Below are 16,488 nucleotides of genomic sequence, written 5' to 3' on the forward strand. Positions count from 1 at the left end.
AGTGGGCAAACAACTGGACACAGAAAGATGACAAGGTTGCACTTATGGTATCTGTCTTCCATATGCTTTACAGAAAAATCTGCAAAATAGACAAAGAAAACCATCCAAATGGTCTCAAGTATTCTTACTCTATTCTCTATCAGAAAAGGTGGCCAAGTTCTTAAATCTCCCTCCTCACCCCCCCAAAACAGTAACTAGGATTCAAAGTAGAATCTTCAGGGTTTCACAAAGCACTATTCTCCCTATGGAACAAAACCCATCTGGTTTGGTTCTTTTCCATTCCAATAGAAAAATCAATCTTTCAAAAAACTTGACTATTCAAGTTATAATAGTAAAATGAATTTTAAACTAATGAAGTTCATGAGCGGACAAACAATAACTTTTTAATGGGAATATTTGAGTTCTTCAGAACGAATCAAATACTGGGGCATGAAAACCTCCAAGTTTCTGTACGTATATATATGACCTAGTATTAATAATATGACTAAAATGTTAAAGATCACTAACCACCAAATGACTGAAGCAGCAAAACATTGAGAACAGCAACAGTCCATTTGGAGACATGGACAACTATTTTCTTGATTCTTCATAACTCAGAGGTCTAACTGACAAAGCAGAGGACGACGCAAGTAGTCAACTATCTGCTGAAGAATTACATTAACAAAGAGATGACCAATTCTTTACGCAACCATTTATAGAGTGCTGGAAATCTGGGGGAAGCAAAATTGCACCATCTCAACACACCATATTACATAGCCTGCCAGCACTAAAATTTATCTCCGGAATTTCTAAAAATTATTAAATATTTTTCCAACTCAAAAGTAACAGCATTGTACTTGGGAGTCTCATGGAATTTGCCCATTTTGACACAAAACTGATCATAGGGATTGATCATCTGCCAGAAATGGATCACAGAATTAAAAGTTAATGGTGGGCTATATTCCAGTGATGTTTATAATTGCTATACATAAAGTAATAATAGCACAAACATACATACACAAATGAAGACCACTAATTTTTAAGCGCACTAGGTCTTTAAGAAAAGACTATCTGAAATCAATTCTGACTAATCCACTAAAATAAAGAATTCATACTTTTCTTCTTAAAGTTACAGATAGGAAGTGTGTGAGAATATTTAAGTAATATTCTAAAAAACCATGATGCCACTGTCAGGACAAGATAAAGCTTTTTCAAAATCGTAAGAAAAAAATCCACTGACTTCAGAAAAATAATTGAGGAAAAACATGAATTTACAAAGAATAGAGGAAAAGCAAAACTGATATACAACCAGAAGCCAAACACTCCAATAACAAAGAGAAAAAAAGCAAGAGCACACTAAGAAACCTATGGCCCAAAGAGTCAAGGGCAAAAGGCAGAAATTTTTATTGTGTACATGTGGAATCATAACGTGGTATTAATCTTTTACGAGACAGAAACAGTAGAGTTGTTGATACTAATACAGAAAACAGAACTGCTCAGAAAGTTTTTCTCGCCAAGTACCAAAAGTAATATTAAACATGGTTAAAATGTGGATAATAATAATAATAAGTTACAAGTTACACAGTTTAGAAGACTGACGAGAAAGCTAAACACAATTTATCCCTGCAATGTGTCTGGCAGGGTTTAGTCACCGAATCAAATGCATTAGGGACTAAAGAAATTCTAATCTTGCTATTTAAAAGCCACTGCTAGCTAGAGGTGGTAAAATTATTAGAGTCCAAGTGATATTTTTAAAAGATATGCTTTAGCAAATACAAGTTATTGTCTCAACATAGTAGATACTAGATTAATTTTACTGTAAGAAACCACATGAATTTTACAAGCCTTTTACCATAGCTTGTTATATATCCAGAAGGTTAACCTAACATTAATAACACTGAATCTCAAATAACAACTCTGGAACTCAAGCTAAGAAATTATTAAAAACCCTGCTATCTGGAAAAGGAATGTCTTTTTACACTCAAGGCCTCATCTCTTCAGAATGAATAAAAATAATCTGAATCCAAAAACGTTCTGACAGAGGGCTGAATTTTTAAGGATTATTTTAATTAAATTGTTAAGGTACATACCTGGAAATTTTCAAATATATACTTAGTCCTTGGAGAGCAAAATATATTTGGAGACAGAACAAACTGCATTCTCCACAACAGGAAAATTAATCGTTTTTTGAATGCAAAGCTCATTTTGCCTCCTTCGATGAAGATGCTAATATCAACATCATCAAGACCAGCACTCACAAAAAACCCAACCCAGCCTACTGCCTGAAGGATCCTACCCTTCAGTTCCTGTTACCATACAGATCTAAAAGCGTCCATTATATCATCATCTTAGTGCTATCACAGAAAACAGTATTATCACACAAAAAAAACCCCAACACTGACCTCTCTTAATTCAAACCCTTAACAGCACATAAAAAGCTCTACTTAAGAACTATGTTAGTTTTAGCAGCATGTTAACTTTGTTAGAGGGTAAACTCTTCAGAAGAGAGACACTAATTTACCATGTGTTTGCATGAAACACCTATGGAGTCATAAAACATAGCCCAAAGACCTCTGCTCCCATATTAATTTTTTGTAGATATACTTGTGCCTGATCAAAAGCAGAACATTACAAAAGTACTTAAACAGCAAGATTAAGAAATCAGTAACTGCCCAGAAGGGCTCCCAACTAATTGGAATGGAAGCAATATCAACATCACTTTAAAATTCTCATGTAATATGTAAGTATTTGCTGGAAAGCCTCACAACACCTGCACGGGGAGTTAAAGTAACACTTAACATCTGAGAGAGGCACTGAAGTGTTAGTGACACCCTTGCCTGGGCACTGTGCCCGGCAATGACCACACCAGTCGGTTCCTGTTTCTTCTGAAACACAAGTCTTTCTTTGAACATTTGAGTTTACTGACACTCAGTAAAGCCGTACATTCAAAACACAAGTTACGGCTCAGGGAAAATTATCTAATAGTGAACAGTTTCAGCTTTTCAAATTGATTGCCTTTGCGACACCTGGCAAAATGAGAAGTGCCCAGGCGAACATGAATAATCATTTGAAACAGTAGCACTGAAGTATAATGTACACTTTACAGTTTACTCTTACAATCTCCTTCTTCAGTTAAAGTAGACATCTTGGTACCACTACCCACTCTTCCCTCTGTTTCTGAAAGCTACTACAGTTAGTATTTTATTACCCTTATTTATTGTATTTTAAGTGAAAAGTGACTATACCCAATTAAAGGGTTTGACCACATGAATTGGTCATCAAACATCAGCAAACAGAAATATAGAATTTTTTTTAAGCACTTACACTTTTAGTCTTCTTCAGAAAGTATTCAGAACAGTCAGTAACTGTTAAACAGGTTAATATTATAAGCCATTACATTCAATGTAGCATTTTCTGTTACCAAACGGGGACAGACAGGCTGCGCACACATTCGCCCTTGATCCTGTAGCTCTGCATGGCTTAATCACAAACCCCAACCAAGTCAGTCTGCATAAAGGCGTAAGTGCAGCCTTGCTTCAGTTCTACAGTACAGACCATTTAATATAATTTCATCATAAACAAACCACATTTTTTTACCAGTCTCACTGTTGTCTACTTAATTCTCAATAAAACCAGTAAAATTTATGCTCTAGTTCTGCAGTTCACAGCAGTAGCAAAGGCACTGGATCTAGCTAGAAAGCAAGACAGACAACCTGTTTCAGTCAGGTTATGCTACCTACTCCAGAAGGAGAAATGCTTCTTCACTATCAGGTATTTCATTTTCAAACCCCAGTGAAAGAAACAGTGAAAACAGAAAAAAGTATCCATTCAGATTCAGTGCACTGATTTTATTTAATTTCAAACATTCAGAGCAGAAGTTGAGATGATTCATGTTCTCCCTCCATGGAAGTGGAGCTCTGCTGTAACCTGATGGTATTCCACCATCATCTCAGCTGAGGTGGCATTGCTTGCTGACTGACAAAGAGACCAGAGACTGAAAGACTCCAAATAAACAGGGTACGACCAGAAGAGGCAAAAACTACTCACAATAATACACAAAGGGATCACACCAAAAAAAGTCTGAAAGACTGTGTACAAAGACAGGGATTCAATTATGAACATCCATAAACTTCACAGGTGTCTTGGTGCCACCAATTTAGGCCTTGCAATCCAGGAGAATTAGACATGTATATTTATTTAGTGTTCACCAAAACAAAAATCTTGCCCTGACCAAATCTAAATAGCAAGCAAATTTGTAAAAGGAATTTCAAAAGAATAACAGTGAACACAAAAACAGTCCACCTGGCTGTTTTTTAAAGGCCATAAGAAGAAACAACAACAAAATATCCCCGCCATACCAGATGAACTCAGTTAACTAATCTGCAGTAATACTGTCACTAGCAAAAATCAAAACCACAGGTCTGAAATGAGGATCGTCTCACTATACCAAGACACATCAGAAGGTCACGGAGGAAGATGATTTAAAAATAAATCTAAAGAATTTGCATGTTGCCTTTTGGAATAATACTTTACTACTCAATAGAAGTATAAGAACCCTGTTAAACTCTGATACGCTGCACCTCATGATCTCAAGACTACAAAATATGTACTCGGGTAATAGAGGTGCACTTCTTTTACTGACATTCTTCTGAGTGTTCACCTCCTTCACACCAGAATCATATGAAAAGGAATAATTTATTTTTTCTATCTCTCAAAAGGTAAACTACAAACAAGTTTCAGCTACTGCCTGTTCATTCTTTATCAGTCTAGGTTAAATATTCGCAGGTGCTAATAACAATCAACATCAAAAAAGATACTGAATCTTTCAGCAGCTTAACTGTTGAGGTAATGGACTCATCTCCTATGAATTTGCTTACCTTTGCTGACTGTTGCCACCTCCTCAGTGTTTCTTCTCACTACATCTCCCTGAAACCCTCAAGTACCTACTATTTACCCCCTATTCTCCCTCCTGTTCCCCACAGCTATTCTCAGAGCAAAACACAGCACAGGCTGGACATGCATAGTGATCAGCTAACATTATAGAACAAGTTACTTAAACTAAAGCTGCAGCCCTGCCATCAATGGGGGCATGAATCTGCAACTCTGACACAAATCCTAATTTTCCCCAAACCAGGCAGTGTTTTAAAAATACCTTTAGAAATAACTCTCTCTTCCCTGTCAAATCCACATGAAACTGCTAGGAAGTTAGAAGTTGGAGTGACTGAAAAAGGAGTGAGGACAGACAGGTGATAACCTGTCATCCCGTCACCTCACCTGACACCCATAACCTCAGCGTTCTCTTATTTGTCTGTATTTTTATAGCACCATGAAGTACATCAAGCAGGGCAGCTAGTATGTCACGTAACAGTCAGGGAATAAATTCAGTTAGAAATATGTTGAGATATTAAAGAGTCAAGCTGCTCTAGCAGTGAGACAGGATTTAAAAAGAAATTTTTTGCTTTTTCTGTTCTGGTTTAAATTTCCACTCTACAGCCCCATACCCTGACACTGGACTGTCATCCAAAAACCCTTGAAATGCCACATCAATCTACTATTGTAAAACATACATACCAAATATTTCCTACAAATCAAAAAGAAAGAGGTATGATTAAAAAAAAAAAAGCCAAAGAAAGCTTGAGTTGAAAGTGCTTCTTTCTTGAGAGCTGGACATAGGTCATGGAATCAAAATATAACAGGCACCAGAAAGGCATCAGAAATACTGGATATGGAACTTTTTAAAACCAGGTAAATCTACACACAGTATTAAATGCATTTAGGCTTTTAAAAAACCATTTAACTTCTACAAAAATTGAAATTTCAGTATCAGTTTAAAGATTATCTTTCCTCAAAAAAAAATAAAAATCCAAACTAAAATAACAAAATTTTCACGCATGTAGGTGAAAATATCTACTTCTTCCTCCAGTTAATACCCGTGTTTTTAACATCTCATACTGCCAAGTTAGGTAGCAGGAAATGCCATACTCTAGATGCAGGCAGAATACAGCAGGGTTACTTTTTGTGAAAAGTCACTGAAAAGAATAGTGGAGAGTTTAAGTCTGAGATAAAACCAAGAAGAAAACCATGATGTTAAGTTACAAATGTTGTAAAGTTGATGCAAGTGCTACACGGAGCTTCAAAACAATTAAAATCTGTGAGTTACAAGAAATAAATTGTCCTTGCAAGAGATCCCAAACAAAGCATGATGGAAACACGCTTACATTATTTGTATAAAGAAGAACAAGCAGATGACTTCCCACATACAAGTCAATTCTGTTTAAATCTACTCTTAAATCAAATCTCTGTTTTCCTAGATCAACCTACATCCATGTCACGCACTTGTTTCTTAATGCCACAGGAGTATTTTACTGAAGTGCTTGACCAATGGCTGACAAACAATTGACCATTTATGCAGTTATCAATTCCCTAATTACTAAAAAAACTCCAGGGTCTGGGTATCTTCCACTAGTTAGTGTATTTAGTATCCCTTTCTCTGTATGATGTTGCAAGTATAGAAGTTACAGTTCAAAAATCAGAGGATGTATGAAGCTGAAGCACTACTCTGCAACATTTTGTTACAACAGTGTTCAGGAGACTACACATTGACCTAGAGAAACTGTGCAACTCCTAAAAGCGGTAAGCATTTACAGATATGCTGTTATACAGGAAATCTAATCCAAATATATCTTCATTTACTGCTTCATTAACTTCCACAGTAAGCAGTTCTGTACTAAAAAGATTGAAGAGTATGCCAGCCTGAATGAGATTATCATTTGTGTCCCAGCTATACATAAAACAGCTCTATTCCAATATGCAAGACAAATGGCAACATTATGAAGGATTTCCATATTCTCTCAGAAGCAGCTGATACTTGGCTGGTTAGGACAACACACAAGCTATGAAACAGCTTTCAGTTTCCTTATTTAAGAAATAAATTTAAACTTCTGCTCAACTGTAACAAATATAAAAGTAAAGCCTGTATGAAGGTTTGGGTTTTTTTTTTTTAAACTGTGTTCTTGACCTAACAATCTTAAAAGAAAGTATGAATCACAAAAAGCTGCAAATAGACACTCCCATATACCATAAACTGGATAACACTGCTAATTACACAGACTTACAGAAGGAAAGAGCAGCTGTACTATTTTTTCAGTTTACCTGAGCTACAGAATTTCTACAGATCATAAATCATTGTAGAAGTTAGTCACAGTGCTATTAAAGGTTTTGAGGACAAAGTCTGACACAGTCAGAGGAAAACCCATCTCAAGAAGTCAATCTGGAGACAGGCATTTGTTTTCCCAAAAGAAAGTTTCAAAATTACAGATGTCAAACAGCACTCAGTCATTATATTTATGTTAATTAAAGTCTTTCAAGGTAAGCACATAATTGAAAGTTAGTTTAATCTTTACATTACAAAAGCAAAGTGAAATATAAAGGGATGACAGCACAGTTACCTGACATTGTTTGCGTTGTCTGTAATGCTGATTGTTTACACAGTTTATTCAGAAAACTTCAAGACAAAGACAAATTCAGTTCCCTTGCAAATACCTTGGACAGCTGAGTGTGCTTTGCATTCCTTAAAGGCTTCATATGTGGCAACAAGACACTAAAAATAGCTCATGTACCATAACACAGACCCAGTCTGTGAAGTTCTGCTAATAACTGTACAGTGTCACTCTCTTCACTAAAAAAAAAAAAAACAAACAAGCAACAGAGACATAATGTTCTTTAAGGTCTGCAGAGATCAAACAGCCGCAGGACTTAAAGAGTCAGGTCACCCATGGCAAGTAAGAAGTCTTCCTAGATGTCATTTATCATCAGCTCCTACAGAATTGAAACATTTATTTTAAAAAGCCTCAACTATGCTTATTTTCACAGGCACAGGGCAACTCAGAATAATGGACTATTTGTGTAATTATGTTCCATCTTTCCTGAAATTATCAGATCAAATTATGTTCTTAAGCCCTGCTACAGATGTCAACAATTATGGATCTCTAGTGTAGGTCAGATGCAGTGCTAACAGTGTTAGCTGCCTTTTACATCCCCGGGGAGATCCACAGTCTCCTTTCACTGGAAAGCTTTACCAATTTTACAACTGACAACAAACTTTGAAACAGAGATATTAATCAAGCTCTCTTCGCTGCCGCAGTGTAAATACTGTTTTTAGGGTGCCTCTGTGTAAGTTATATCCATTACCTACACACATACCCAGCTTCCCTTTGGGTATTATCAAGTACAATGGTCAGAGCTCCATCACTGCAGAACCTTGATAATTTGAGAACATGCTTTTTCTTGCCCAAACGCCTTCTGAATGTTTTGAATTCTCCAACTCTATCAAACACCTGCTAAACAGCAACTGCAAAAGACAGAGATGGTTTCTTCATAATCTCTAGAGAAGTGCAGAGGAAAACAGCAAGAATGCCAAGGCCAGCCTGGCCTCTCTCAGGAGTGTCTAAGAGGAGGAGAAACACAGACCTCCTCCTCCAGTGGTGGTGGATGTCTGGAATGGCATTCACATTTCAGTCAAACTTATTAGTCTAAATAAAGCTGAAAAAAGAAGCTACTAGGATACATTTCTCACTACGGCACTGCTCTAAGCTGTGGTGGGGACCAGGAATAACCTTTTGCTACCGCTCAGGATTTTTAAGACAGACTTATTTATTTTATAAAGCACAAAAGCTGAAAACCATATTCCAGTACTCATTCCCACTAACTTTCATAGAAAGTATGAAACAAAAAGGCAGATAAGGGGAAAGAAATAATTGTTTAGGCATGAGGAACAGAGGGGAAAAAGCTACTGAAAATGACAAACAGAAAGAGATCCCTATACCCAGCGTAGGAAAGATATAGTCAAGTTTCAAAGAAAAGGAATAAAGAAAGGCAAATACCAAAAACTTCAATTTTAGGGCCTTAAAAAAAAGTTCACTGACCATATTGCTATTAAGTACAGTTTATTCTGCCAATCCAAATGGGGCATTATGGCAAGAACTAGGTTATTTTTAATGGAAAACTGCTAACAGTTGCTATTAACCATTCGTCTCTCGGTTGTGTAACTAATAATCTAGTACAGGTTGGTTCCTGTGGCTTTCAGAGAAGCAGCTGTAACTGAACAGTGCTAGTTACCAAAAACTGAGTTTTGTCTATATGAGAGCTTCCGTCAAAGTTGGCATAGAGATGTCTACAAATGCTTTGAACTAAGTCTGGCACAGACATAACAGAGAAGGCAGGAAAAATCTGTTACAGCCACTGCTTCAGTAGGATTTCAGCAATGACTGGTAAAATCCTGCCTACAGCAGGAAACCAGCAGTCACTCAATGCACACACATTTACAGTAGACTCTACACAGCACTTTCTTCACATACTCAGTGCACAAATGCGAGGGGAAATGGACTGATGCCCCTCCGGCTCTCTCACAGCCCTCACCAGACTCATTATGCAGTTTCCAATAGTGGCACTCCCCCCTTCAGTGCTCCAGGTCACCACTAAAGCAGCATCAACTATGAGAAAGCCATATAAAGTCAGCCTCTCTATGGAGAGACTAAAAAAACCACATGCAACAAACCTCATTTTGCCACACCCAAAACATTTTCTGGGGTACAGCACTGGCGTGTGTTTAACAAACTGGGAAATTACAGCTCTCCACTTCAAGTAGTACAGGAGTCAACAGGATTTTTGCATCCCTCTGATCAGTAAAAGTGAGTCCTGACTCTGTACAAACAAAGTGTAAAAATTGTGTATTAAAGATGATACTTTCCATTAACATAACAGCAGAAGGAAAGTATGCTTGAGAAAGCCTGGACAGTTTCCCCACTCTATCTTGGTCTACATCTCCCAATTGCCCTCCCAAACTTTAAGAGGGACTACAATAACTGAACTCCAACAAGACTATGGGTAAACACAATTTGAGCTGTGGAATGACTTATTTTGTGGGTATCTTTGGTGAGGGAAGATCAGGTACCAAAATATTTTTGTTAGCGTTGTAACTTACACTACTCCTCATTATCCAGTCTGCCCCGTAACTCCTGCTTCCACAACTACCTAACTCCAAAATGCTCACATTAACACTCCTACAGCATGTTCACCAAGCCAGTATTAAAAAAAAGAAAAAGAAAAAAAAAGAAAAAAGTTATTATTAGAGAGAATTCTAAAGTCTTATACAAGAACCAGTCTGATATTTTCTCACAGTTAATCCTTAAAACAAGTCTGAAGTTGAATCTGAAGGTTTGCTATGGGGTTTTTTGTTTCTTTGTTTTGTTTTGTTTTGTTTTAAACTTTTGTACAAAAAGTAAAACTTAAAAAACTCCTTCCTAATGCAATGCCTCAATTTTAAACAAATGAAGGCAAGTATTAGAGATCATGTGTTTGCATCTATTCCTCAAGGTTTAGTGTTCGTGAAAACATTCGGTAAGTAAAACCTTACATGTTTCACTATACTGCCTACCTTATGAAGCTGCTGTGATTCAGAAATCACTTGTGACTAATTCATAACTTCTCTCTTATTCAGTTTTGAATAAAAGCCATAATCTTACACTTTTTAAGGGTTTTTAGGGCTTTGGGAAAAAAAAATCACAAAAATTTATTTCCTGGGTATTTTTAACTGCAAAACAATAACAAATAAAGAAGATTCAAATGTACTAACCTTGATAGGAGCTGTTGAGAACTTAACTTTTCGGTCTGGCTCAGGATCTTCTTCTTCAGAAAGTCCAGGAAACTCCTCATATTCACTGTCATACGTATACTCATACTCCTCCTCCTCTCCCTCCAGAATTTCTTTGCCTTCAGGCCCTTGGTTTTCTGGCTCTATATCCCTGTCATCATCAAAAGCTGCATTCTCTATTCCAAAAGCACTGAAGTTCTCGCTCTGCTTTTCCACCACTTGCTCCTCTTCTTCAGTATCCCTCTCCTGCTCTAGGAAATCCTGAACTCGTGTAACTGGACCATCTTTCACAGACATCCCATCTCTTTCTTCTTCCCGACTGGTCTCACTGCCTTCTGTAAACTCTCCTACTACCTCAAAGGAGTTGTCGCTCTTCCCTTCCTGTACTTGACGTCGGAGCGCCTGATCCTCTTCAACGTGATCTTTTGCCAAACCTTCTTTTTCATGCCCTGAGGTTTTGTTTTGTGCAACCAGCTCTGCACCAGTGCCCTCCGTGGAGGAAACCTGGGAAAGAACACTATCAGACCTCTGCTGAGCCTCCTGATCGGGAATACTGCCCATATACCGCAGGCTTTCCTCAAGTACCAGTTGCTCTCTTTTGTCTTTTCCAAGTGCCTCACTCAGCTCATCTCTGAGGATCACTGGCACTTTTGTGGACAGTGTCTTCTCTGGACATCCTTCAGCAACAGCAGATGAATCTAAACTGTGGTGGCCTCTCAAGGGGTCTTGATTTGGAGAACTACAATTTTTGGAAATTTCTTTGGATTCTTCAGTATCACTGTCACCTAGAAAGCTTTCCAGCCTCCTAGAAATGGGCCCTGCATTGAGCAAGGAGGATTTGGAACCACTATTGGGATGTTGCTGCTTCAGCTCCTCCCTACCTTGATTTTCAACTTTCTCCTGTGCAACTGGAAGACTCGTTTCTGTATTAAAACTGAAGTGGTCCACCACATTGCTGCAATCAGAAGCTGAACCGTGTCTCCTCTTATCCTCACTTCTTTCACATTTGCTGGGGGAATATCTGTCCACTGAGCTCCGCTGTTTTATATTTCTCTCAAATAGCTTCCTGGTCTCTGAAAATTTTTCTGCCAGGGCAACTTTGTCCAAGTCTGCCTCATCGTTGCTACGGATGACCTTGTCGGCAGCAGAAGGCACAGACAATGAATCCACAGGGCTGCTGCAGGGGCTAGTACTTGTATTAAGAAGATTATTTTTTTGGACAATGAGGAAAGATGGGCTACCTGGTGAAGGTGCATACTCTGCTGCCGTGGCCCGGCTGATTAATTTAGTCTCAGCAGGTGGACTGCTTTCACAAGAGGGCATGGAAGAAGAACCTCCCATCTGCAGAAACATACTTTTGATCTTGTGTACTCTATTGCCATAAGTGGCAGCTCTACCTCGACTGTGTGGGTCATTTCCCCCTCCATTGGAAGAGGTGCTCAGCTTCTGATGCAAGCCTGTTTTGCTGGAAGCGTTTTCAGGATTGTTTACACCATCAAAGGAGCATTTGATAGCATGGAAATCAGATTTATAGGCATTTCGGTGTGGAGAAGCACTTCTTAAAGTCCTTTCTCCTTTGCCTTCCGTTTTCATCATTGTCAGAGAGAAAATTCCCTCCACTCCTGAAGAGGAATGGGAAGGACAACTCCTAGGCACAAAGCTTCCGCCCTCCAACACCACAGAGCAGATCCCACAGAAGATCCGAAAAGCAGTCTTTCACTCGGCCAGCTTCCCCGCTGGCATTGAAATGGAGCGCAGGGGGAGTATACGTGGAGAGAAAGAAATCACAGCGCGTGAATGGCCACAGCGGGTATTATCGCCAGCGCGGACCGCGGTGGCCGGCGAGCCATCTGCAGGGAGACACGGAGTTTCATTAACTCGGGGCCTTGCCGGCGTGTGACACGAATCCGAAAAGCCGGGGTGGGAATCGCCGCCCGAGACCTCCCCGCAGGATAAAGCCCATTGTGTCCGCCGGGACCCAGCTGCTCCCAGCCGCCCGCCCGGGCACCGACTTGCCGGCTCCGGCGGGGGATGCAGCGGCGGCGGCGGACGCCCCCCCGCCGCTCCGGGCTGCCCGCCCCTCCCTCCCGCCAGCGGCCGTCCCGGGCCCCGCTCCGGCGGGGGAGGCGGCAGCGCCCGGCCCTTCCTGCCGCCCGAGGGAGGCCGGGCCCGGGCCGGACCCCGCCGCACGCACGGCGGCTCGGCGGGGCCCGGGCTCCGCCGCGCTGCCCGGAACGGCGGGGGAAGCCGCAAGTTTCGGCCCCAAGTTGTGGCTTCCCCGTGGCGGCGGCTTCGCGCCGCGGGGCCTGCGGGGTGTGCAGCGGAGCCGCCCCGGCACCTCGCCCCAAACTTTGCGAGCCAGCCTACCTGGGGGCGGGGGTCCCGCCGGCTGCTGCCCCTCAGCGCTCCCGGCCGCCCAGCGGCCGCGCACACCACGCCATCGTTATCCGCCAGCCGCCCTCCCACCGCCGCCGCCCCCCGAACCGCCGTCGCCGCCCCGCGCTCCTCACGCCACCTTCCTCCCGTCCCCGCGGCGGCGCTCCGAACTGCCGCCCGCCCAACCGACCGCCCGCCCGACCGCCCCCGCCGCTCGCCGCCTCTCACGCTGCGCGGCGCCCTCCTCCGCGCTGTGTCTCGGGCCCGCCCGCGCCCTCTCGCTCGCTCGCACACAAAGAGAGGGAGCGGCGGGCGCGCCCTCGCTACTCTGAGCGTGAGGGAAGAGAGGGGCTGGGGGGGAGGGAGGGGGCAGCGGGCGCGCCCGGCCCCTGGGAAGCGCCTCCCGCGCCGGGATATACCACGCCGTATCGGGATGCGGGTTTCGGGTGATACCATGTCGGGGAGGCGGGCGGGCATGGGGCCGCCCACCGCTGCCCACCCCCACCCCCGCTCGTGGCGGCCGGGAGCGTGGGGCGGGCGCGACACAGCGCCCGTGGGTGCGGGTCACTCACCCGCCCCGTCGCGGCTGCAGCCGGGGACGCCGGGGCGAGGGAGAGCGGTGGGCGCTGAGGGAGGGCCGCGGGTCCGAGCGGCCGGCGCTGGAGGGATGCGCGCTATTTTCAAAGCCCGGGCGGCCACGGCTTCCCCGCAGGGCAGCGTCGTTCCCGCGTGGAGGGAAAGTCGCGGCGGCTGCCACGACCGAGGTCTAACAGCCGGAAGTTACAGCAAGGCCAAACATTCCTTTTTTTTTTTTTTTTTTTTTTACTCCCTTCCTTTTAAAAATCACGTTGCGCTTGAAGGAGGGGTGCGGGCAGGCAGGGCGGTGGCTGCCCGCGCACACCGGCTGCCCGGTTCCTCAGCGTGGGAGGCACGCAGCGCGCCTCCCCGCGCTCTGAGAGCAAGTTCGTGGATACTTTTAGGTGCCTGCGTGGAGCGACCGGGCCAGCTGCCGTGTTCCCTCGCACGCTCCCCGGGCTGGAAGTCACAGCAGCTCCCCAAGACTGAGGAAATTATGCCCGTCATCAGTAGCCTGAGGCAGTAATAACTGCGGTTTTGCAAACAGCATTGCGGATACCCAGGTCTCTCGTTTGTGAGTCCAAACAAAAGCACTGGCTTCGACCTATTTATCAGTTAATGACAGAACTTGGGTGGCTGTCCAGTTTCTAGTGTAGCTACTGCCATGCAGCATATATAAATATCACACAAAGTAATCAGGAGAGTGCTAAAGAGCACTGGTAGTTTCCAACTATTTGGTAACTGTTACCAAATTGTGTAACAGTTATTTAGAAGTCTAAATACTGAAAGGATTGTTTCACAGGTCTACTACTCAAATCAATGGTGAAATTTATACCTTCTCCCAGGCATCCCAATTGACTTTGGCTTAACTGGGAATCACAATGCCCCGAGTATTTCACAGCTTGATTCAAAATACATGACACAATTTCAATTTAGCCTCCATCATGATTTTGCAATAAAAAGAAAATATTATGGATACATTTTCCTAACACACTGTTATTTTACTACAAAGCAGGGACTAAATTGTTGAGACTTTCTTCTGCCTTCTGCGTTTTCAAACATCGCAGGGACAATGGCATTTCACCAAGACCTACCACTAGTAGTCTTGGATGCACTTGGAAACACCATTTTGAATAAAATTTTAGTACAGATAGTTTCACTGTAAGAGCAACAAATGGTTTTTTTATTATTATTTTGAGAATACATAGGCCTTACCTAGAACAAGTAGTGGTGATCTTTCTCCCACATCCTCCTGAGATAGTCCTTTGTATAGTGTTTGTAGGTTGGGTTGAAATTGCAGGACCTGACCACCATCTGTCATTAAACAGGGCAGCAAGAGAATACTAAGCAGATGTTTCTTTCACAAACCAAAGGTAAATACAAGGTTGCTCAGCAGTTTGAACACTGGCAGAGAATGTTCTGTGTGCTGCTCGGGGAGCCTGGCAGTACGTAGGAGACGGTTCAAAGAAAACAAAGGCAGAGCTCGGGAACAATATAACAACAAAGGCCAAAGCAGCTCTAAAGCGTGCCCAGGAAAGTCAGAGTTCTTTGGTTGGGTGCTGGCTGAAAGAGGCTGGAGCAGGAATATACTCTTGTGTTTTGAATTCTCCCATGCTTGAGAAAGCAGGAATTGTAATTACAGATGCTGAAAACAGATTTAATTCATCAAAAGACTTTTGTTTCATTACAATTTCCTATCCTAACTGGGAAAACATAGGTTATTTTGGTTAGCTGTGCTGCTTCAGAAGGACAGTATTTATCAGGGTCGATTGGTTTCTAGAGAGAAAAGACTCTGAATTGTGTTCTAGGTGAACCGATGTAAAATAAATAATAGAATTATTTACAGAAACAATTATTAAAAGATGAGAAGAATTCAATATAAAGACCTGTGGAATCTGAGCAAGAAGCCTGGGAAGGTGACGTAGTTTATGATTTCATCATAGCAAATAACTGCAATAAAACCCAGGAAGAGTGTCTTACGCATTCAGTCTGTGGTGGTTTCCTTGAAAGATGGTGAAACAATGGTGAGTAAGCAAATGGTTTGTACTGAGCAAGAAGCATCCATGTTTTGTCATTTAAACTTATTTTAAAAAAAAGTTTTGAAGGGGACCTTAGTAGCTCAAAGTCCTAGGGAGAAAGGGAACCAGTGTTGCAGTATATCAACACATGGATCCACTGAGGACAGACAAAGAGGAAAGTGTTTCCAAGAAAAAAAAGAAAATTGAGGGCACTTCTGCAAACCCAGTTGTTCAAACTGCCACTGAGGTACAGTTTATTTCAGTATTCACTCTGATTGCAGAGGCGTATATGCGCAAAAGTAATCCATTTCAGTGGTCATCAGAGAGTGATTAAGCATCTTCTGAGTGGAAAAATGTTTCTGTGACTAGTCTAGTCTTGGCTTAACTGTTTCAAAATCTCACTTCTATTGCACACATATGCCTGCGCTTATGGTTTGGGGCCAATGTTGACAGGGGAACAACAGACATTCCCTATAAGTACATCAAAAGAAGTGTCTAAAAGAGAGCTGAGCAAGGAAAAAGACTCTCAGAAGGTCTGAATGAGAGCGATATTCTGTTACGGTTGTGAAATTATCCCACAAGAAAGATCCAATAAATATGTAAATAGGTGAGCTTAGATAAACTGTAATTTCTTAAAAGGTTTATATTCTTTCAGCTTGTAAGGACTGCCATCCTTTTAGACTTCAGTTGAATGATTAATGTAGCTAAAATGGGGCATGTATTTAGGGGTTTGGGTTAATATTTACTGATGCTGGTGGATTCAATTGCTGCTGTTCATCAAGATGAGCATAAGAAACCATTAAATACATCTGTGCTAAAGTGTGAAACTGGTATCATCACCCTATTAACATTAATCAACTCACAAAAATTTTGGGCTTTAGTCTTTTT

At 41.9% G+C, this 16,488-nt stretch overlaps 1 protein-coding gene across 5 annotated transcripts in view; it reads right to left on the reverse strand.

Annotated features, from left to right (window-relative positions):
- Positions 1–13,776, reverse strand: part of LOC104051925 (neurabin-1) — a 43,493-nt gene extending 29,717 nt beyond the window's left edge. For 2 of the 5 annotated variants that reach the window (XM_064451602.1, XM_064451598.1), the window contains exons 1-2: positions 12,998–13,109; positions 10,613–12,480 (exon numbers count right to left, since the gene is read on the reverse strand). In XM_064451602.1, coding sequence (XP_064307672.1) covers positions 10,613–12,226 — 1,614 coding nt within the window. In that variant the 5' untranslated portion in view covers positions 12,227–12,480; positions 12,998–13,109. Of the gene's footprint in view, positions 1–10,612; positions 12,481–12,997; positions 13,110–13,145; positions 13,380–13,578 lie in introns of those variants that run through there. The other 3 variants (XM_064451600.1, XM_064451601.1, XM_064451599.1) reach the window with 3 other exon arrangements.
- Positions 13,777–16,488: the final 2,712 nt, after the last annotated feature.

Source organism: Phalacrocorax carbo, chromosome 5 (assembly GCF_963921805.1).
Source record: "Phalacrocorax carbo chromosome 5, bPhaCar2.1, whole genome shotgun sequence".
Taxonomy (NCBI): domain Eukaryota; kingdom Metazoa; phylum Chordata; class Aves; order Suliformes; family Phalacrocoracidae; genus Phalacrocorax; species Phalacrocorax carbo.